We start from the raw sequence: 22,908 nt of genomic DNA, 5'->3' as shown, positions 1-22,908 counted from the left end.
CCGAAGTTGCCACTCAACCAAGATGATCATCATCATCATCATTCGCGCCGAAAGCTTATAGTGCTAAGTTAACATTCTCGTAACATGGATAGACCGAGACATTTGGTGACGTTCATAACCATTTTTTTTGAATCACTCATATTGCATTGATCATCATCCTCTTAACAAGAAAGCATCGCAGCACGTAGAGCAGCATATCCAAGTCAGTCAATAGAAGGAATACGGATATCAGAGAGAGCAACGAGTTAGGAGACAAATACAAAAAAACATCCTTTGACACTTGACAATATATTTCACCCTCCACTTTCCTTGGCTAAGTGATTAAGAAGACACAGTAACGATCGACTATACATAGTTTCAGCACGAGATAGCAAACATCGATTGATTATCATACAGGCATATACCTTCGCTGGTGAGCTGTTATTTGGATTACTAAGCATGCTTATAGCGGTTCGGCTAATTCTATCTACTTGTTGATCCTTATCTATACCTAATACACAGCAATCTTCACAAAATGGTAGCAGCAAAATCTCCTCCCATTAAATCCCCACCAGCAGTGACGAATCTGAAAACAGCCAAATCACCTAAATCACCTCGCTCACCTAGATCACCACGTTCCACTAAACCTATTGAATCATATACACCATTATCATCGATATTCACTGAAGAACCGATATCAACTGATAATCAAGCAATATCACCTATGCCAAAAGGATTAGCATTAAGAAGGGTTCTATCAGGTGAATCATCATCAAGCACTATTCCCTCTGCCAGTATAACCACGCCTAAAAATGGTAATTCCAGTATACCTTTATCGCCCAATTCAGGTGGAATTAGGACGCCAAAAGCAATGCAAACACCTCTGAACACCAATAATATGGACGTAGATACATCAGAAAATGATATCGGTAGTAACGGTGGTGACGTTGTAAACCCTATTGAAGGTAGTGGACATCAATTAGCCAACCACTTAGATGGCTTACAGGTGAATTCACCCATAACAGGTAATCCAGTAGGAAATGGAGATATAACTGGTTTTGGGCAACCATCAGCTTTAGGTATAACGCAAGTATTAGGTCATCAAACTCATCCTCAACCTCAACCCTATCAACATCCAACACATGAATCCTCTTCTGCACCTTCCGGCTCAACCTCGCAACAACAGCAAACCACAAACTATATGCCTATCAATGGCAGAAGCACTGCACACGATAGATCATATTCAACATCTACGGAAGGCTCCACCACTTCTGCCCATCCTCAGATACCTTCTAATTTGGGATCAAGTTACGGTCCCGAAGGCTTTCCCATACGTTATTCCAGATCACCAGAAAACAGCCCTAATGTCTTCAATTCCAGTCAACAGAGTATAGGGAATGGTTATCATGCATCTTTGAATGCTGGTTTCGGTGGAGCAGATTCATACGGCAAAGGTATTGATCCGGAATTGGCCTTAAGGCAAGCTGAAGCTCTAGCAAAGGCCGATGAAGCTGTTAGAGCACTGAATGGTACTGCTTCTTTATATCAACAGAGTAACCTCAACAACAACAACGGTACTTCCACACCCATGTTTGAACCATATAGAACTCAGTTCGGGTCGACAGGGTCAGGAATACCAGCAATGGCAAATTTCGTTGTCCCACATCAACCTAATGTAGTCCGACAAAGCTCAACCAGTAGTTCTACTACTGATGCAGCATCGACTTCATCGGAGGAAAGTGATTGGTGTATACCGACTATTGAATGGGTCTCAACTAATCCTCAATCTCCGAGATTCTTGCAAGGCTACCCAAACTCGCCTGGAGGAGCTATCAAAGGTAGTTCAGCACAGAAAGATAGGAATCCAAGTGGTAAAATGCCTCCACCGCCCACAACAAACAATAAACCTTCTTCACCCCAGAATCAAGGTATATCGGCGAACCAACGGCCAACCTCAAATTTACAGCATCAACAGTCGTTGCCGATTGGTGCATCTGCACATACACCTTCAGGTATAAAGCAGTCTTCGGCTCTACCTTTAGGCTTACCACCCAATGATGTACCAGATGATGACGATGATGAAGCTACAGTAGGTCACAATAGGGAAAGATCACCTTCAACTTCCTCACAATCTGCTCAAAGTGGCTTAGATTTACTGTGGCGTGCTGCAGCTTCACATAATGGTGGTGCACCAAATACAAATGCAAATGCAGATAAACCTCACTTACCTGTATATGAACATGCTGTTTCATTCGATCATAAAGGCAAAAGGAAAGCTGGCGCTGAAGCCGTTGATAAATGGAGATCAAGTGGTATACCAACAGGTGTTCCACCTTCAACACATATTCCCACACTGAATCAACCATTACCTCCAAAATTATCAAATAATCAAGATATATCTGGTCAGCCACCTAGAAAGAGGAGAAGAAGTGAAATGACGTTAGAATCTATGGAACCCCCTTCACATACTAAAGATGGATCCGTTAAGAGAGAATTATCTGAAGAAGCAATAATCGAACAAGAACAAGATGAAGCTGAAGGAGGGGATGAAGGAGGTGATGAAAGTGAATTCAAGAGTCCATCAGCCTCTTCTGAACCTGCATCAGATGCAGATGATTCTGAATATGGTGTCAATCAACAACATAAACGTGGTAGACAACCTTTGAATGCAACAAAAGGTGGTAGGAATATAGCAGGAACTAAAAGAGCTACAGCATCATCCACTAAGAACAGTGCTGGAGGGAAAGCTTCAGGAATCAATCCTGCAAATGCACCAGGTGGTGTAACTAAAGGAGGGACAATCAAGAAAGTTAGAAAAGTCGGTGATTCTCCTCCAGGCGGTAATAGAGGTGGAAGAAGGACAAGTGGGGGTAATGCTGGTGGAACACCTGTTGGAGGTGGTGTTCAATGTGAATACATAAATCCATTACCTGTGAGTACCTCTCGTCATTCACCTTACCTTTCATCTGTTTCTCATTCTGTGATATGTGCGGAATATGATTCGTACTGACCTGAATCTATCATACTATAGCCATATAATCGATGTACAGACGTTTTCACTAGAAAATATGATTTACCAAGACATATGGCAAGACATGCAAGAAGAGAAGGTGAATTAGTTCTAGATGGTAAATTATCAGAAGAAAAAGCTGTTTTATGGAGAACTATAAAAGATAAACCGAAGGTTACTTGTAATGAATGTGGTGAAAATTTCACTAGGTGAGTATCTTTTTTTTCACTCAAGCAGCTGTATACATAATACTGATATATATCTTGCTTCCCAGAATGGATGCTTTGAAAAGACACCAAGCTAAACAACATCATCGATAAATCAACATTTAATACTAACATCAGTCAAGTCGCATGCGTATCTGGTATAAGGAAGAGGCCTGGAGGGACGGCGGCATGTCATTCTGAATCAACCCACTTAGTAAATATAACGAATCGTTTCTTGTGTTTTCATGACAATCAGGAAAGTTGTATACACGGCTTATAGGATATTTATCACTACATACGGTTTCTCAATATCACGTTTCATGTCAATAATGCTTTTGTAGCTCCAACTTTTCTCATTTTGATTTAGTTATTTTCTTTGTATACGTTAACAAGTATCATGCATATCTCATGTCTTCAAAATCTGTTTATATACATGAAGGGAAAGATGCTATGTAAACATGATCCTCTCTACAGTGCCTGAGTATCTTTGGCTGAATCTTGATTATCACCTTTACCCAACTTTGATCTTTTTCTTTCTTTTTTACCTTGTCTTTTCCCACTTCTTTTCTTCTCGCCATTGTCATTTCCATTCTCTTGATTAATTTCTTCCGCATGTTTACGTTTTTTATTTGCGGCTTGTTGTTGTTGATATTCATCTTGACCCCATTTTCTATTTTTCAAATCATCTTTTAATTCTTTTATCCTTTGTGATAAACCTTTACCTTGAATACCTAAATTATTATTTTTCTTATATGGAGCTAAATTTTTAACACTAAAAATTTTATTTAATTCTTCATCGGTTGATAATAGAATTTCTGTTGCTGTTAATCCATATGATATAGGCTGTGATTTATGATATTTGAATTTGGTTTTAATCTCTCCTTCACCATCCTCATCATTATTATTAGTAGTAGATCTAGTCTTTGACGAAGAACCAATTATATCTTCAAATTCTAATTCTTTATATTCTTCCATTACTTTTTTAACTTGTTTAGCTTTTTCCATTATACTTGATCCTTTATCAACATCCTCTCGTATATCCATTTCAACATCATTGACTTTATTCTTGTTCTTCTTATTTTTCTTATCCCTCTTTCGTTTCTTCTTGCTTGGTTCTTCATCAACAAAGTCGGCATCCTGGAAAAAGGATATAAAAGCACAATCAGTAAAGTAACATACATACACAAGACTGAATAATAACACCCATCAAACATACCATATTGATTCGTCCATCTTGATCGTCCTCATCATATTCTCCAACAACTTGTTGATCGTAAGCGAAACCTCCTTCTCCTTCCCCTTCTTCATCATCATACTGTATATCATCAAGATCATCCTCCCAAGTAGGTTTACCATTTTCATCTTCTCCATCTTCTTGATTGGCATTAGATAACATGCCACCAACGACTTTCTCCCATTCATTTTCATCCCATTCACCATCTAAAACTTTTTCTAAAGAATCCCAATCTAATAGATTATCATTTATACCTTCTGCAGCTAAATCTGATTTCAAAGATAGCATTCGTTTTTCCATTTCCCTTCTCTTACTACCCTTTTTAGCCTTTAGTTCTTCTTCCTGCTTAGCTTTTTCTAAAGCTTTTCTTTCTGCTCTTCTTGCTCTTTTGGTTTTTCTAGCGTCATCAGGTCGTCGCACCAGTGATTCTATTTGTCTAGGATGTGATACTATGTTTGATGATCCACTGATCACAAAATCAAGATTAGCTATGTTCGATCAAATTTTGACGATTATATGTAATTTAGAGAGATCAAAGAAGACTCACGGCTCTTCAAATCTGAAGTTGTATTCAGCTTCAAATGCATCTGCTTTATCATCAAATTCATCTTCTTCGTCAAGTTTACCCCATGGATGACTCGATGGTCCAGCTTCTGATTGTTCCTCCTTTTTCTCATCATCTGATTCGTCATCACCAATAACTTCTTTATAAGTTGGTACATGGTTATCGGTTCGATCTATCCAGCCTCGATTAAGAATATAGCTGAGATACGAGGACTTATATCAGTATATCACAAATATTAAACAAGAATGATAGCCCAACGTACTTCATCAAGAATTCATCATCGTTTTTAGCCTTCTTAGCCTTTTTGGCTTTTTTCTTCTCCTCACCTTTCTCTTTCTCGACCTTTGTTGCTGGATCTGCCTTTTTACTCTGTTCCTGCGCTGCTTGTGTCTCATTTTCTTCTAAAGCCAATGAGATCGTTTGATCACCCATACCTAAGATTTTCCTGACTTCGTCTTCACCACCACCCATATCTAAAAGGAATTTCCTGTATTCTTCATCTTCCTGGTTTTCTTCCTTTTCATCTTTTTCTCTTTTCTTTATAAATCCTTCGCTATCTTCATTGTCGCTATCATCATTATCATCATCGACTAAAGATTTAAATGCTGAAACAGCTTCATCTCTAATTTTTCTTGATTGTTGAACGAATGTCAAAGGTTCTTCTTCCTCTTCTTGTTCATTGATATTTCCAGAAAGTAGCTTCGCTCTATGATAATCTTGTAATAAATATGGTTTTTCCGTTGATTTCTTCGTCACACCGGATTTTATACCTTGAGCATTAGCTTTTTCTTGAGCTCTTTGTAATTCTTCTTGCAATACGTTTTCTTTACCATATACACCTTCCTTATTCTTTATTTTACTTAATGTTCTCAGGATAGCTGCATCCAATGCTGGTGTAAGTTCTTCACCATCTTCGTCTTCAGTAACGTCAGATGAGGAATAATCAGATTCTGAATCTGATTCCCCACCAGAGATGGGTGCCTGAGCAGGTCTTGGTTTTGGTTGTGATGAGAAAGCTGTACCAGCAGATTAGCTAGGAGAAGTGCTATCTCGGGAATTCGATTGTCTTACCTTGCATGTTGTTCCCCTCTTGGATGTGTAGAAGAGAATCAAGCTATGTATGAATAGGTATACTGGTTCAACCCAGACGCTTCTTATAACGGCAAGAACAACAACGAAGATGCCCATCTTTGAGAGCTCTTTCAACTTTTTTGACTTTTCAGGAACGATGAGGGCGGAGATCAGCATTATCTCCGAAAAACAAATGTTCAAAAGTTCAAAAGTTGTCTATCATCAGTCGCAAAATTATGGACGGCAAGTGTAACAATTTTATGTATTCTTGAAACTTGTTCTTGACTCAAATATCATATTTATAATAATCATTATAGGGCAGGCATATACCCCTTGGACAAAACACATACAAGATGTCCTCTCTCGCCGCCCAATTACAAAATATCGCATCTCTTGATGCTGATCGTCTGACATCAAGATATGGACAACCATCCTCAAAATCATATTTATTCCCACCAAAAATAGCTGAAACACATGATCTCGATTCAATCTTCGCTCTGGCTCAATCGGGCTTCGAAGAGCTCTTATCACTTGATGCGGAAATGGAAGAATTCGAAGCAGATCTATTTTCAGAAAAATCGAAAAGAACAGATAGAATGATGTTATCTCAAGAAGAAAATGATGAGCTCGATATCGCTTTAGGAAGATGTTTAAGAAGATTAGCAAAGTGGATAGGCGTTATGGCTGGCGGTAAATGTATTGAATGGCTTGTAAGAAGATTTAGGTGAGTCAGCTTAAATTCCCTTATATTCTGACTGGGGGTAAAGCTGATCTTGAACGTATAGAGTGCATGAAATGAATGCCGAAGTTTTGTTGCAAGTCTTCTTACCGTATCATGAATCACCTAATTTCCCTCGTATACTCGCTATTCTCACCATACCTCAGACTTCAACATACTACGCACCCTTCTTTCCACTCATAAAGAATGCGCAACCTGTACCTCGATCATATATCACTTCCGTCATTTCACCTGCAAGAGATAAATCTTTACATCTGTTAGGTGATGTAGCAGGTATGGTACATCAAGCAGTGAAAGAAAAAGTAGTGCACAGGGCTTTGTTGACTTTTTGGACAGCTACTATGGTAGATCTATTAGGTGAAGGAAAGAAAGGTAAAGGAGTACATGAAGGATTAGTAAAGACAATGGTTGAAGCTTTTGTTATCATTCTATCTGCAACTCATGGAGGTGAAGATGTTAATGCGGCTGTTTACCCACCTTTGGTACTTCTTACAAGATCCGTGACTCTCACCGACGAAGCTTTCCAAGCTATCGTATCATCCCTTCTCACACCATCAAGTGGAGCAAATGCGTCTCAGAGGATCCTCACCCTCCTTGTAATACTCAACGATCGACCCGGATATACCGCTGGATTAGGTGAAAACGCTTCTCAAAATCTCTCCAAGATCAAGCAGCTTGACCAGATTTTGGTTGCTGCTATGGAAAAATACGGTTTTGGAGAGGCTTTGAATGTCATACTTGGAGTAGTCCTCGAACATCCTGAATCCCACTTCAAGACGATTAGAACAATCTTGCAACATCGTGAACTCCCCAAGTCGCTTGCCAAATTAGCTGCAAATATTTTACTTCGTCTAGGGTCAAGTGAAACTTCAAATGAAGAAACCAAAGACCTCTGTAAATCCCTTTTAGTCAATTTACGCGAACGACATCCATCTATCGTCGATGCAGTTTATGTCGAAACTTCCGCTACTGCTCAAATCAACCACGAACTCGTGCAAAAACCAGCTGATGAAACTGCTTATCTCAACGTATATGCTGCTGATGTATCTAGTAGAATACAAGGTATCAAGGAAATTATGGAATTACATCAATCCGGTTCAAGTGATGAATCTACTGTTTCCGCTCTTGTAGCTAGATTAGGTGATACAGATGAATCTGTCATTAAAGCCATCTATGAAGATCCTGAACAATTACTTGAAATCACCTTCGTGGATAAATATATCGCAGGAGTAAAACCTACCTTTTGGAGTTCATCACCTAAATCAACAATTATTGGTCTTCACCTTGATTATATATCAAAAACACTTCTTACAGATAAAGTGTTGAATAAATATCCAAATGCAGGAAGACAAGTATTTCAAGAATTACTTTTCCCATGTTTACTTGCGACCGAGAAGAAACAACCTCTTACAAAAATAGAAGCAGGTAAAATACTCAGTGGAGGATTCAAAGGGATCGAATCGCTTAGTAAAGTAGGACAAGAAATAGCCAAAGCTAGATCAGGCGATGTACAAGGTAGTGCAGCAAAATCAAACTTGCTTATTGCTTCTGCTTTAGCTGGTAAGTCGAGACTCTCTATACATACTCTGGTATCCTCCTATTTCCACCCCACGCAAATGATTATAATCAGAAGTCGCGACTGGTATGCTTTCGCTCTTTTCACGAAGAGTGTTTTGTATCACCAAAATATGTGCTACAGACTTCATGCACCACCCTCTGATGCGTCTTCTTTGATCAATCCCTACTTCGCCCTTGAGTATAGGGGAAAATGCTGATTATAACTCGTAGGCGCTATTGTGGCTTCTTCCCACTTTGATCAAGATGTCGGATATCTCCTTGCGCAGTTAAACTTTACACATGCCTCTTCTCGAATACTCGCCCACCTCGTACTTGCCCAATTGATCTCTACAGCAAAGGGCGACAAGCAGATCGCAGTGGCTAATCGAGTATTACAACATCTCAAGTCTAGACAGAATATATCACTCAAAGAAGTCGATCAAGCCGAAGAGGTTTTCGGTGATTCCTATGTTGACTCAGTATACAAGAAGACTCAAGATGCCCGCACATCGCAAAGAGCGACTCTTTCCCTTTTGTCTGCCTTGACCAAGATACAACCACCTGCAACAAGCACAATATGGTTACAAGGGGATAATGACGATGAACAAAAACCCAATACTCGGAAATATAGATTTATCGCTCAAGAAATCTATCAATGGTCAAACACTGGGTTACTACCTACACTTCTTGCTCAAAAACTCTTACGATCACTTTTTGCTCAGCTTGGCGAAGATTCATTATTGTTTTTCGCATCAATTTGGACTGGCCAAAATTCCCCTTCATTAAGAGCAGCATCACTTCGACATGCCTTTGCATTTGTATCAGCTTATTCTGGTATGAAAACTCAACAAGGTATCGATTTCCAAATCTTGGTTCCTTCAGTCCTGATAGCTCTTCAAGATTCAGAAAAAACTGTCCGTTCAGCAGCCGTGGATTTGTTAAAAGTGATGGCTGGTAATGATAAGTCGACTGAGAATATCTACGCCTTAGATACTATCTATGGAAATGATTCAGGTGCGCCATTCTGTTCTTTAATTGGAAGACGTTTACTAATCTTTCGAGGCAGATACGGTACAATTACTCAAACCTTCTGATAGAAAGAGGTATCTTGATGTGCTTGTCGAATCTGGTGACGATATCATTGTCGATCAAGGCCGATTGCAATCTGTTTTAACCTCCGCTTTAGTTATTGTTCATGGCAAAAACAAAAAGGACACTGCGTAAGTTTTCGACAAAATATTTCACAAAGTCAGAAACGTTGCTTACAGTCTCATTAGTCATCGACGAGCTGTCATTGGGTGTCTGATTTCCCACATCATCTCCTACCGATCGATTCATGAACGACTCGTCTTATTGAAGCTCATTCAAAACATCCACGACCATACGATTCTTCGAGCGTTGTTACCCCTCATAATCCAATTACAGGATGATAAGAGTGAAGAATCCGTATGGATTAGCACCTTAAACAAGGAACACAGATCGGAATACCTTGCTCTTCTATACTCTACGTTCAGATCAGAAAGTATCAACGTCTTGACTGATTTACAATCGGGTGCTTGGGAATTATTACTTGCGTCACTACAAGGTGATGGCTTGACTTGTAAGTTTAGCCTATGCGGATCTCGACGTCTTGAAACATTCCAGCTAATGGTATTTCTAGCCATGCAACGCCAATTACGAAGTTTGGCTCTTCAACGTATGGTCGACGGAGTTTTCGCTTTGCTCCCTTCCGAGTTCAAAATCGAATACGTTTTGGCACTCATTCAATCGTTGCATACTTTATCCAGCGAAGAATCATTGTCTACCTCCAGAATCTTAGAACAATTCGAACTTGACACAGCTAGTATAGTTGAAATCATTGAACATCTTTCTGAGCCGTTAGAAACAACCGTGCATAGAAAGAAACAGCGACAAGATGAAGTCGGTGATGATGATAAACCAACTACTGCTGTATTAGACCTTACTGTTCTTATCGAATCTAGATCATGGAAATCATTACCTGGAGACGCTACTTTAGTAGCTTCACTTATGTCAATTCTATCAGCTCTACTAGCTAAAAGACAAGTCATCAATCAAGGTGTAGATTATCTTGAACAAGAAGTTCTCGCAGCTATTTTGGCATTAGTAGAAAAAATTGATGATCCTCAAGAAATTGGCAGAGCTCATGTTGGTATTGAAGTAATCATCAAGGTCATCAGAGGCAAGTCTTTTCGTCGTATATATAATGTGGAAAAGGAACTGATACAGGTTGGTAACTTAGCTTCAACCAACCCTCGAACCTCTCAAAGAGCCTTATTGGTTGCTTCTGAACTTGCTCGACTTATTCGAGAAGCGGTCTTACACAACGTCATGCCAATCTTCACCTTTATGGGCGCAAGTGACTTCCAGAGAGATGACGCATACAGTTTCGGCGTTGTTGAAAAGGTGAGTCATATCTTTGCCGTCTTCTCTGCCTGTTGCAATTATCAGCTAAAAAGGGTTTTTATAGACTGTATCAAGAATCGTACCTGTTATGACTAAATCATTGAAAGAGAAAGCGGAAACTACTCTTGATTTGTATAATGGTAAGTTCGCTAGCTTGGTACAAGCGTCAACTGTGACGCCAAGCTAAATTTCTCTATATATTCATAGAATCCTTGACTTTCTTGAGCATTTTCACTGATATGGCTGGCCGATTGCCTAAACACCGAATCTTACCGTGAGCTCCACTGCTGCTATTCTGTATCATCCTGCTGACATCCTGCTGACTTATCAATGTAGTTTCTTTGTTCACTTGGTCAAATCGCTTGGAGCCAGAGATTTCCTTGCACCTATCTGTATGCTTCTTGTAGACCGGGCAACGACAAGGACCGGCAGATCAGGAAATCCTGCTTCAGTGGTATTGGAACTTCCAATCGCTTTAGCAACCTCATTCGATATTTCTGTTAGAACAGAGGTGAGCTATATGTTTGGTCATTTAGCCTGTATATATGACTGATTATCCTGACTACAGGTCCTTTCCGAGATCGTTTCCGAACTTGCTAGATTAGTCGGCGATTTAACTCAAGCTGAAAAAGAAGCATTCCTTAGTCGAACGTAAGTCCATATACTTCCCCTATAATCTGTTGGCGGACTGACTAACGAGTAAATTCTCCTGATAGCGTGTCAGAGAACGATCCTTCGGATAGACCTGTCAAACAGATTAACTACCTGTTATCACTCACTCTGTCTATCATCGATCAACTTCTCGGCAAGCCATGTGCTCAAACTACAGTTCAACCTATTGTCCAAAACCTCATTCAGCTTGCTGCTAAGACTTCTCAGCCCATTTTGGCATCAACAGATATTCCTAAGAATATCCAAGCTGCTCTTGCGGGTGCAATGCGACTCTTGTCTGCCGATAACTTTTTGGGTATTGTCTTGCATCTTACCTCTGATCAATCTGAACAAGTGAGTTCATCTGCTCAGTACTGGGTTTTCTTGAAGAGTAGCTTACACTTCTCGTAGGATACAATTATGGCTCTCAATACCTTCTCCGAACGAGTTCCCCTTATCAAGTCCGAGATCAGGACCAAATCTTCCAAACTCATTGGTGATATCATCAAGAAAGCCTCTACTTTACTTGGTTCTGGATCATCAAATACAAAGGCTTCTCTCACCGCCATTAAGAGTGTCGTCTCCACTGCTTTACCTGCTGAAGATGGTGCTTTGGCAACCGTTGTCCCTGCTCTGGTCAGCGCTGTAAGCAAGATAAACGATACCAGCAATACTACTATGGCTCTTGAACTTATTGAGTCACTTGTTCGACATCTCAATTCAAGGATTATCCCATATATCCAATCTATCATTACATTATCACTTTCAATCATTACTTCACCTAAATCAATCTCAAGCATTACAAAATCTTCTTTTTCAGTCATATCATCTTTATTAGAAGTAGTTTCAACTTTCATATCATCAAAACAACTCATATCGATAATCAAAACTACAATAGAACATAGATCTCGTGACACTTCAATATCGTTAAAAGCTTCAACCACAATTTCCAAGAAAATTAGAACAAAATCGTTATTCCCTGTTTTGATGGATTTATGGAAATCGGTCCAAAATGATGAAAATGAAGAAACTATTAAAGCATTCTTTGATTTATTAAGATTAACTTTGAAAAATGCTACAAGAGAAGAATTACCAAGTATGATGAAAAATGTTTTCGCTTTCTTCTTGGATGTATTTGATTTGAGACATAGATTACAATCGAGAAAAGTTGATTTTACTGTTAGTCTTCCTTCTCTTTCTGCCGTTATTGGTATCGCATAGAAAAGGCACAAGAAGCTAATTGTTTACGTTTATAGACCATCAATGATATTGAAGAATCTGCGATTGGATCTTTCCTTGAATTAGTTACCAAGTTGAATGAAGCTACGTTCAAACCTCTATTCATCAGATTATATGATTGGGCAGTAATTGATCTTGCTGATGGCAAAGGTGGGTAGTCACATCAATCGAGATAAATGATGTAGTTGCTGACAAGGTGTATCATAATTAGCCATTGATGATGGTCGATTAATAGAAAGGAAGATTGTCTTGTTACATGTCATGATGGGACTTTTGGTCAAATTCAAGGTAAGCTATCTTTTCATTGCAGTCTCCTCGGATGAAGGCGAGTCACGGAGTCGGGAACTCAGGGGGAGGACGAGAGTGAATTTTAGCTGACGACTCTACTTTCAACAGAACTTGTTATCACCATATATGGCAACATTATTACCACATATTCAAGAATTACTTTTAGCATATTCTGAAGGATCAATTGAAGATGAACAATTACATAAATTATTACTTGATGTTTTAGGTAAATCATTTGAAGTTGATGAAGGAGTTTATTGGACAGATCAATTATATTTACAAATATTACCTTTATTGATATCACAAATATCAATCTTTACAAGTGATTCATTATCAAACGAGAGTTTAATGGATTGTTTAACAAAATTAGCAGGATCAGCATCAAATTCAAATTCTGAAAATGTATTAAGAAGATTAAATTCATCAATATGTTTAAAAACTCGATCAGATGATATTTTAACAAGATTAAAATCTTTAAAAATATTAAATAATATTTGGGAAAATAATTTACAAGATTTAATTTCTTTTGTTCCTGAAACTGTATCAGAATTTTTAACTGAATTATTAGAAGATGAATCAAAAGATATTGAATTATTAGCTAGAAAATTATTGACTACGATTGAAAGTGTTACAGGTAGTTTGAAAGAATATTTGGAGTAGATAATTAATTTATTAGGTATTTTCTCAAAAGTCCGTTACTCTATTTCTTTTTATGATTAAAATCATGTTTTACATGTAATTCACTGTGTCTCACTGTATGATTACCTTCTACATCGACATGCATTTTTCACTTACCGGATACCGTTTGTATGTTCTTATTGCACGGATTCAGCTCAGACAAAAAACTGCTCATTTACTGTCCCGAACAATCGTTCGGAAGATGGCGTTAAAATAACTTCGGCGTTCTATCCACTTATATACAAGTAGTTACATACATACATATACATAAATGCGAATAATACTCTAATACAGTATATACAACAAGTGAGGAAGGTATGGATGATCATTACAGGAAAGATACTAATACAAGAATACTGATTAATGTAAAATACATAACATAATTGCTTTTAAGCAAGCGAAAAATTCATGGAATACTGGTCCATCCATGCAGTCACCATCCACTACCTCCAACACCCAATCTTCTATACTCAACTAATTCACATTTATTCGATAATTTTCTACTCTCCTCTTCATCTTTTCCTTCTCCTTCTGTATACACAAAATTATTTTTTTCATCTTTACTCCTATGAGGTATGCGTAATCTATACCAATCACCTGAATAAGTTATCACTATTAATTGTTTCTCAACTTTCTTTTGAGAAGAGGTTGATGTCGATGATGGTTTATTTGAAGTGTTATTGATACTGTTAATCCTTGTCGTTGGGTTAGGTTGGTCTTGAATTGATGATTTATTGACGAAATTACTTGAAACACTTCTTGATGCAGATGTCATTGTGGTTGAATTAGATGAATTTGAACTTTTTCTATTCAGTCTTCCCGGTGTTCCAGTGAAAGTAGGATGAGAAGAATTAGGAGTAGGTGTAACTGTTCTAGAAGTATTATCACTTCCGAATGATCTTCTTTCTTCTCTCATACCCATTCCTATTGATCCTGGTATTGAACTAGAATCGTATATACCTGATTGATTTTTCTTTGTTACCTTTATCATTTCATCTTTATTCATTGTAGTTGATGATTTATCAAAAGGCACCTCAACGTCAATCCAACTAACAACGAACATTTCTGAATCATCATTTTCATCTACATATTCATTTTTCATTGTAGGGACATTAACGCCTGCTTTACCCAATGCAGAGCTTATAGCATGTGGGTTTTTACGTGGTAGATGGTATTGAGCGATTGAAGGTGAAGAAGAAAAGTATTTCGGTAATGGCAAATTACGTGATAACATATTGGTCAAAGACTGTGTAGTAGGAGTTGGAGTGGATCTATCGAGAACATACGATATGTTTAGTCAATGTTTGCTTCTTCAACTTAGAAATGGAGGCACGTTGAAACCTAATTATATGTAGATATCAACTTACGGTCTAGAGGTTGTTGAATTATCTGTATTATCATCTTTCCAAACATGTATAGTACCTTTATCACTCCAAGCAACAATCTTCGATTTACCATCTTTATTATCATTTTCAAAATCACATCCCCACATTTCAGCTTTATCTACACCTCTTCTTAATTCTCTTTCTAATCTACCTTTTGACGTATCCCAAATTCTTAATAATGTACCTCTTTCAGAACTTGTTATTATATGTGAACCATTTGAATTACATGATAATGTTGATAATGAATGTGTATGCGCTAATATTATAGGTGATCGAAATGCCATAGAAGCTGGACTAGTCGATGAAATAGGAATAGGTGGACAAGGTGGTAATGTAATTAATTGTACATGTCCTGCTTGTCTTCCTGGTAATGCTAATAATGATGATCCAGGTGATATTGATAAAGCCATTAATCCTATTTGCGCAAGGATGATAGGTTAACATCTTATACAGGAAAAGTCCCATTACGCCAGAATCTGGAAAACATACCCAATTCATTCTCGGCAGTTTCCCATTCACCTAGCTTCTTGAGCCAGAAACCTTCTGCTTGATAATCTTCTGAGAGCTTCCCTTTTCCTTTCCCCTTATCATTATATGGGTTTGATAATCTTTCTTGATTGCCTAGACCATATTGAAAAGTGATGACTTTCCTCGACAAGGCAACACATATCAAACCTCTTCTAGCCTTTATGCCATTTATCCTCTCACTGTACAGAGCACGAACAGGTGTGAAATTAGTAAGACAGCACGACCTTCTGATGATGGTTACTGGATATTCCAAAGCGATTTTGAACTTACCCAAATTCTATTTCCGCAACAGCCAAACCTAATTTATCATTATAGATGATTAATTTATTTGGTGAATATAAAGGATTTGCACCACCACCTTGTAAGACCAGTAGAGGTGAATTGGGAAGCAGCAATGCAAGAGATAAAGTTCCTGGTAATACTATTCCAGAAAGAGAAGTATGTCAGAAATGATTAACGTCTGAGCATAAAGATGGCCGAACATGACTTTGTATAGAGTTGAGCTGGATTACGGGGTCATGAAAACTTCTAGACTATGAGATACTCACTCTTCCTTTTGACCAACGCTAATGGCCAAGATTTCCAAATTTCATAACCCTGTTCACCAGCTACAGAAAAGAATTTACCATCCTCAGAAAATGATATTGAATGAATTGGTGGTGGTTTAAGTGTTGAAACGGTATATCTACCAAGTTGCATTATATGGTATTTGTGTGATCACGGTTGATTTGAAAGCTGATTTTTCAGCGTATCATATCTGAAGAGCTCAACTTTCAACTTGCAAAATCAAAGCTGTCTAATTTACTAATTTAGCTGTTACAAATTATGAATGATTCTACATAAAGTAGAAGAATAAAGGATAAACAGAAATAGAAATGTCATCATCAACTTATTCTCTTGGTGGCAAAACACCTAACATCGTTTTGATTACGTAACTTTCTAAAATGTTTAGAAGAGATGTTCAAAACACTCAAAAAAACTCATTCTGCCTTTCTTCAAAAGCTTGTCTTTACACATTGTTATAATACCCACGATCGAAAACAAAGTCACGTCAGACCATATAACATCAACATTCAAAGCATATCAACCGCTTCACGAAATCCAATAAACCCTCTGCGTTCTCCCTATCTCAAATTTCAATAAAACAAATACACAATGTCTGACGATGAACGAATGGATACAGGTGATTTCGAAGGTGGTGATTACGAGCAAGATTACCTTGATCCAGATACATTAAAGTGAGTTTTTCGAGATCTTACTACTACTACTGGACTATTTCTCCTAGATGTGGTAGGGTTTAGGACCGGATAGACAGTACCAGGTCATCATCAATTGTCCTTCTATACCCAATAATAATATTCGAAACTACGGTGAATATGGGAACTCATCATCAGACAGGAAGCATGATTACATTATGGATCTGGATCCGTCGACATAGATAGAGGAGGAAATAGTGAAGGGTTTAACCACATAGACAGAATGGGGGAAACCTTGAAAGCTCAGAGACTTACTTGTAATTCAGATTGTACTGACCATCTGTCGCTCACTTTGCTCGTTCCTTTTGATTTAGCTACGAAAATGAAGATGGTGAAAATGGCGAAAATGAAGAAGAAGGTTTAAATGCTGAAGTTGACGAAACAATGATTGTTGTAAGTGGTATATGTGTCTATCTTTACATCTAGAATAAGTGAATTCTTGATTATTTGTGAAGAGGATATAACGAAAAAAATATTTAGCAAATTGAATGGATTACAATTTTGGAATGGGGATTATATTTGCATTTTTGAAAAGGATTATGAATGTAGACTGATTATATTGAGTGATGGCAATATAGGAATCAAATGCACCTCAAGATGGAGAAAGACAACGTACAGGTAAAGCAGCAAAACCAAATGAAATTAGAGTAACAACACCTTATATGACAAAATATGAAAGAGCTAGAGTATTAGGTACAAGAGCATTACAAATTAGGTGAGTTTCTTTTGGCCAGTTCGTGTGAACTGCTGTAAGGAATGGCACATCTCGTTTAAGATTCCGGATATCTTAGAACTCTTGTTGAGGGATTTTCAGATAGTCAATATTGACCATGCTCCGATGATGATCCAAATTGCTGCGAAACTTCTTCACCATATCGATGTATCGTACAAGCTAATAAAGAACGGTTTCTGTCTCATAGTATGAACGCACCTGTATTAGTACCTGTAGAAGGTGAAACAGATCCATTAGAAATTGCATTAAAAGAATTAGCAGCTAAAAAAATACCTTTGGTGATACGGCGATATCTTCCTGGTAAGTCATCTCTGTGTCTTGTTTTCCCTATTCAACGATATGTCATACAAATGAACTAATCTTATCGGTATTATGATTGCTTAGATAACTCTTTCGAGGATTGGAAAGTTGAAGAATTGATCATTCAAGAATAATCGTTCAAAGCTGGAAAGTTCAGAATACAATACCGCATTGAGTCTGTGCGTAGAGTGTACCATTTCGTATCAAGTTGGGTAAAACTTCAGAATATTATTTGGGATCATGCATTTGTTTAAATTGTATAGCATAACAATGTATACATACATTGCCTGCATGACTTTGACCCTATAAACATAAAAATGGGGAATGCGTTCGAAATAAGAAGAATAGCCAGTATCCTTCTTAATTTGTCCGCCAATACAAGAGAGCAGTAAGGAATCAATGGAGAAAGCCCGTATATACACGTATATACCATGGTCTTCTTAAGCAAGAACAGCAAGTGACCAATCTTTGAACCAGATCTTTTGATCAGATGGAGAAGCCCAATCATCTGTGTGACCACCCTTTATGATAGAAGAGTGATTAGTCGTGATTCGATTCGTGATTGCAATTTAATACTTACGAAGAATGTTTGCGCCATAATACCGTATATTTTGGTACCTTCTGAAGTAGCAAAAGTGACGTCTTTAAGATTTATAACGGATTGACCATCAACGAATAATTCTTGTTCACCATTTGATGATCCAATATCATTCAATTTGACTCTCATAGCTACTGTTGTCCATTTACCTGTTGCCCATGTATATGCACCTCGTTGGACTGTAAGTGACAATAAATCAGCTTAAATATGATATAACCGGGAAGAGCAAAGAAAAGAAGGATTATTGAGATATGATGTGGAAAGCTAAAAAACTCACTTGATTCACCATACCCAGTATCTGTGGTAGTATAAGGAACAGGTAAATAATCATAAATTTCACCTGCACCATTAGTTCTCCACATTAATCTTGCAGAGAAACAAGAATCTCTTGAATCTTGTCTACCACCTGAACAAGATTTAGCTTGTGATAAAGAAGTTCCACCATATAATCCAGGCATTTTACCACCTTTTACAAATTCAAATCCATCTTTTAAATAAACTGAATATGAAAATGAAACTTCTTTGGCTGAATCAACTTGTACTCCATTATGTGAACCTTCAGTATAAAATGAAAATCCTGCTGAAGATAATCCAACTGTACCACTAGGGAAATTTCCTACTAAAGCATTTGATCCATCAGGTGCTGTATCACTTGAAGGTAATTTTCCTGCTGTTAATGGTTTAAGTGCTCCATCGACTAAAAAAAAATAGGAAACATCATCATCAGCATATTATACTGAATCGATAATGCTTGAACACATCCATCAATCACTCACATGATAAACTATTATCTGACGTTGTCCAACTAGCAGTACCTGTACCCCATGGGAATAAGTTACTGCTACTTGACCCACTACCACCTGAAGAAGAAGAAGAAGTAGACTCGGCTGGAGCTGACGATGTTGCTGAAGCAATTTTAGTCACACTTGAACTTTCCCAATCGTTTGGTGAGGAAGAAGAAGTTGAAGCTGAGTTCCATGCTTGAGTAGCTGATGACATCGTAGGATAAGCGGTCTCGTCTTGATATTCAATTGAGGATGATGAAGAGGAGGCAGAAGGTTTAGCGTTATTAGCTACAGCAGGTATGGTTGCTGTTGAGGTTGCAGTCTCAGTTGATTCAGGTGATTTAACACGACAAGTTGAATTTGACCTTTTCTTTGATTTTACTTTTTTCCTTCTAACTAATTTTTGATTACTATTTTTATTAATATGGCCACCATGAGATGATCTTCTTCTTATGGAATGACCGTGTCCATGTGAATTTAATAAAGCGTTATATTTTCCATGTCCATGACTATCTGTATCATCTGGATTTGCCAAAGGTATTCTTTTATTCAATTCAGCTCTTTTTGATGCTGCTTCATATAATTCTCTAGTTTCTTTATTTAATGGTCCACCAGCTGCAGAAACGTAAGATGATGATGATAATGAAAGTAAAGGTAAAAGGTAAAGTAACGTTGAGGCGTACATTGTTGTTGAAGAAAAAGACTTTATCGGCGCGCTGCGCTTTTGTTGAAAAATAAGATGTACTCTGACACGGAGTAGATGACAAAGTAGTGGAAAGATGAGTCGATATATCACCAGGATATATATATATATATGTTTATATTCACTAATCTGATAATCAGATCAAGAGTGGCAGAGAATTGACGCTTGTAAAGAAGTATGTGCTCACAGAGCGATCAAGGATGGATGGGATAAATGCAAGGGATTTATAGGATAAGAAGAATAAGAATAGAAAACAAAAAGGTAACAAGTTGAATGAAAGAGATCAATGCTAAATGCTAAAAGATGATGATCATAGTCACTCAACATTATACATGCCCATCCCACGTACAATCAAGGCTATGTATGTAAAATCAAACAAAAAGCCAAAAATCATGAAATGATGAAAATCAAAACAAAATCACACAAAAGGTCAAAACGCGTCTTTTTAGAGTAAATTTACCCCTTAAAATAGTTGATGGTTGATGGGATGATCCGTGCGTTCCTTTGCTCTAGTGCCTTTTTAACATTCTTAAGGGATGGCTGAGCATAAGCGGTGATGTAAATAGGGGGGTATCAACGGATGATAACTTGGTATTGCCACATCATTGCAGATCTTGACAGGGGTTTTATGTAATACATGGTATGGCATCTACGGAGGTAGCCGAAAGATAACCGGTTTTTTTGTGATTTTTGCTCTTCTATTTATTTTTGCGAATAACGGCGATAACATGGAAGATATTCTGCATTATTGTAGTTATTGAAAAGCAAACCAGTACTAGCTACATCATCTTTCAGATAGATTTGGAACAAAGGTCTGTAACACAAAGGTTGTTCATATTCAGAATGGGTAAAAATAACAAGAGAAAGCGAACTGCCGCCGCTATTCCACAACCTTTCAAATTACCAACTCCACCTAGTGATTCACCTGCTTCGACTTCACTGATTGACCCCGAAGATTTAGAATGTACCGTCAATGTGCTGGAGACATTATGTGAATTTCCAGAAGAGTTATCTGGGAAAGAGATGAAAGATTTGAAGAGAAGAATACATGAGTTGTACAGAGTAATGGCTGAAGGATCTGGATTGGGTAAATCATCAATTTCTTTTTTCGTTTGTTATTCACATTGTATGTAGTGTATAGTCAAGCTAACGTTCCCATTTATCGCTTGTCTAGGTAACTCATTAACATCAAAAATATCAACAGCATTATCAGATTACAGATTTACAGATGCTTTAATATATTTATTTGAAATGTATACAAAAAATTTACAACCTAAATTAGGATCATTACAAAGATGGGTTAGAGAATGTGATGCTACATCAATGTCAGATGGTAGTCCAGGTGATTCAGAAGCTTTAAAATGTTTAGATTTAATTTTAAGAATAGCAAATAAATCACATTCTATAAATTGTCAAATAGATAAAAAAGTTTTAGGTACAGAAGGGGTTGTACCTGTACCAAAAGATAACAATATAGTAGATGGTATAAATATGTCAGAAGTTATAAAAAGGAAAAATGTTTGGAAAGCTAGAGAAACTAGTAAAGAAGATAATGAAATTCAAATTTGGAATATGATACAGAATAATACTTTATTTGGTAAATATCCATGATTTTTCTCATCAAATTATGATTATTTGAGCTGATCTCTGTTTTTTCATCGCAAAGAAACTCCACCACCGAATCCATATCCAGGCTTTAGACCAGTTCACCACGTCAAAGCAGCTGATCGTAAACCACCCAATTTATACGATTCAACAGTATATGGGTCATCTCCAGGTGCAATAACGTTAGCACCTTCGGAAAAACGTAGGAAACCAACAAAAGTCGATGTACCTGATGTACCAGGTGCATTTGTAGTTTTAGATGTATTTACTCCTGAAGAATGTCTACAAATTGTAGAAGCTGCCGAAGCTATTGGTTGGGAAAAAGATGAAGCTGCTGGTGGATCAGCTATAAATAAATCTTCAGTAAGTTTTTTCAATATATATCCCTTCCTTATCATGACGAGAGGGTTTCTCAAAACTGACAGAGAATCGTTATTTTTCCATTGTCAGATTCTCGCCAAGAACTTTGTTTGGTTATCGGATGCATCATTCCTTGAACATTTCTATTCATCAATACTACCTTTCGTACCTCAATCAGCACCAATAAGTGTAGATGGTAATGGTGGCGGAAAAGTTAGAGGTATAAATGCTAGATTTAGAGTATATCAATATACCGAGAATCAACTATACAGGGTATGTGCAATCACCTAAAACTATTGATATTGAATGCAAAGCTAATAGAAATCGACTTTTTGATTCTTGAAATTGTTATACAGCCACATATCGATGGTGCATGGCCTGCAGCTGGATTACATCCTGAAACAGGTGAATATTTACACGAGTAAGTTTGTATAATCCTTCAGAACTCCCCATATGGGCAATCTGCAGATTCGCTTGGAACTGTCTACTGACTTGATCTTTCCCGTTATTTAGCTCATCTCCTGTAGATGATCCATTATGGTCAAGATATACATTATTAGTCTATTTAAATGGTGAAGGTGATATACCACAAGATACAGGATGTACAACTTTCTTCTTACCTTCCGATAAAATGGGTGTAATGGAAGCACATAGCGTAAGACCTATTCAAGGTGCTGTATTATGTTTCCGTGAGTTATACATCTCTCATAATTCTTCTTATGTGCTTCCTTTTGGATTCATTTTCTTTTAGCTAACCCGATACCCTCGTCTGATTTTCCTTTTTTAGCACATGGTGATACTACTGGATCATTATTACATGAAGGTTCGGCTGTAGGTAAAGGTGGAATCAAATATGTTATTAGGACAGATTTGTTATATGAGGCTAAAGGTTTTGGTCAATTCAAACCACCTACAAGTGTTGGTATCAAACAAGGTGGAAAAGAAGAAGAAGGTATAGGTGGATAAATGATATAGTTTGAATAATTGTAAGATTTCGAAATTCTGCTTCTTCCG

The 22,908-nt window shown here is 37.5% G+C and overlaps 7 protein-coding genes across 7 annotated transcripts; 4 read left to right on the top strand and 3 right to left on the bottom strand.

The window, feature by feature from the left end:
* Positions 1–514: 514 nt before the first annotated feature.
* On the top strand, positions 515–3,309 carry L201_007852 (uncharacterized protein; the record flags this gene model as incomplete). Its single annotated transcript, XM_066223555.1, has 3 exons — positions 515–2,911; positions 3,011–3,198; positions 3,264–3,309. 3 exons carry the CDS (start codon positions 515–517, stop codon positions 3,307–3,309), a joined length of 2,631 nt encoding a protein of 876 aa, XP_066079652.1.
* Positions 3,310–3,663: 354 nt separating this feature from the next.
* Positions 3,664–6,072, bottom strand: L201_007851 (uncharacterized protein; the record flags this gene model as incomplete). The annotated part of the gene is made up of 6 exons (XM_066223554.1): positions 3,664–4,076; positions 4,131–4,332; positions 4,412–4,895; positions 4,977–5,192; positions 5,257–6,010; positions 6,066–6,072. 6 exons carry the CDS (start codon positions 6,070–6,072, stop codon positions 3,664–3,666), a joined length of 2,076 nt encoding a protein of 691 aa, XP_066079651.1.
* A 346-nt stretch (positions 6,073–6,418) lies between these two features.
* On the top strand, positions 6,419–13,623 carry L201_007850 (uncharacterized protein; the record flags this gene model as incomplete). Its single annotated transcript, XM_066223553.1, has 16 exons — positions 6,419–6,789; positions 6,851–8,364; positions 8,593–9,375; positions 9,428–9,581; positions 9,639–9,961; positions 10,022–10,561; positions 10,622–10,785; positions 10,850–10,925; positions 10,993–11,059; positions 11,122–11,296; positions 11,354–11,436; positions 11,502–11,790; positions 11,848–12,615; positions 12,693–12,825; positions 12,887–12,963; positions 13,072–13,623. 16 exons carry the CDS (start codon positions 6,419–6,421, stop codon positions 13,621–13,623), a joined length of 6,069 nt encoding a protein of 2,022 aa, XP_066079650.1.
* A 451-nt stretch (positions 13,624–14,074) lies between these two features.
* On the bottom strand, positions 14,075–16,253 carry L201_007849 (uncharacterized protein; the record flags this gene model as incomplete). The annotated part of the gene is made up of 6 exons (XM_066223552.1): positions 14,075–14,912; positions 15,009–15,441; positions 15,516–15,569; positions 15,654–15,733; positions 15,825–15,975; positions 16,103–16,253. 6 exons carry the CDS (start codon positions 16,251–16,253, stop codon positions 14,075–14,077), a joined length of 1,707 nt encoding a protein of 568 aa, XP_066079649.1.
* A 456-nt stretch (positions 16,254–16,709) lies between these two features.
* Positions 16,710–17,977, top strand: L201_007848 (uncharacterized protein; the record flags this gene model as incomplete). Its single annotated transcript, XM_066223551.1, has 5 exons — positions 16,710–16,792; positions 17,125–17,203; positions 17,389–17,525; positions 17,731–17,843; positions 17,928–17,977. 5 exons carry the CDS (start codon positions 16,710–16,712, stop codon positions 17,975–17,977), a joined length of 462 nt encoding a protein of 153 aa, XP_066079648.1.
* A 306-nt stretch (positions 17,978–18,283) lies between these two features.
* Positions 18,284–19,911, bottom strand: L201_007847 (uncharacterized protein; the record flags this gene model as incomplete). The annotated part of the gene is made up of 4 exons (XM_066223550.1): positions 18,284–18,364; positions 18,424–18,620; positions 18,719–19,138; positions 19,218–19,911. 4 exons carry the CDS (start codon positions 19,909–19,911, stop codon positions 18,284–18,286), a joined length of 1,392 nt encoding a protein of 463 aa, XP_066079647.1.
* An 861-nt stretch (positions 19,912–20,772) lies between these two features.
* Positions 20,773–22,860, top strand: L201_007846 (uncharacterized protein; the record flags this gene model as incomplete). The annotated part of the gene is made up of 7 exons (XM_066223549.1): positions 20,773–21,016; positions 21,104–21,526; positions 21,596–21,897; positions 21,985–22,167; positions 22,251–22,315; positions 22,408–22,583; positions 22,682–22,860. 7 exons carry the CDS (start codon positions 20,773–20,775, stop codon positions 22,858–22,860), a joined length of 1,572 nt encoding a protein of 523 aa, XP_066079646.1.
* Positions 22,861–22,908: the final 48 nt, after the last annotated feature.

This window comes from Kwoniella dendrophila, chromosome 11 (assembly GCF_036810415.1).
Source record: "Kwoniella dendrophila CBS 6074 chromosome 11, complete sequence".
NCBI lineage: Eukaryota > Fungi > Basidiomycota > Tremellomycetes > Tremellales > Cryptococcaceae > Kwoniella > Kwoniella dendrophila.
Note: the sequence above shows the minus strand (reverse complement) of the source record. Positions and strands in the feature narration are given on the sequence as shown.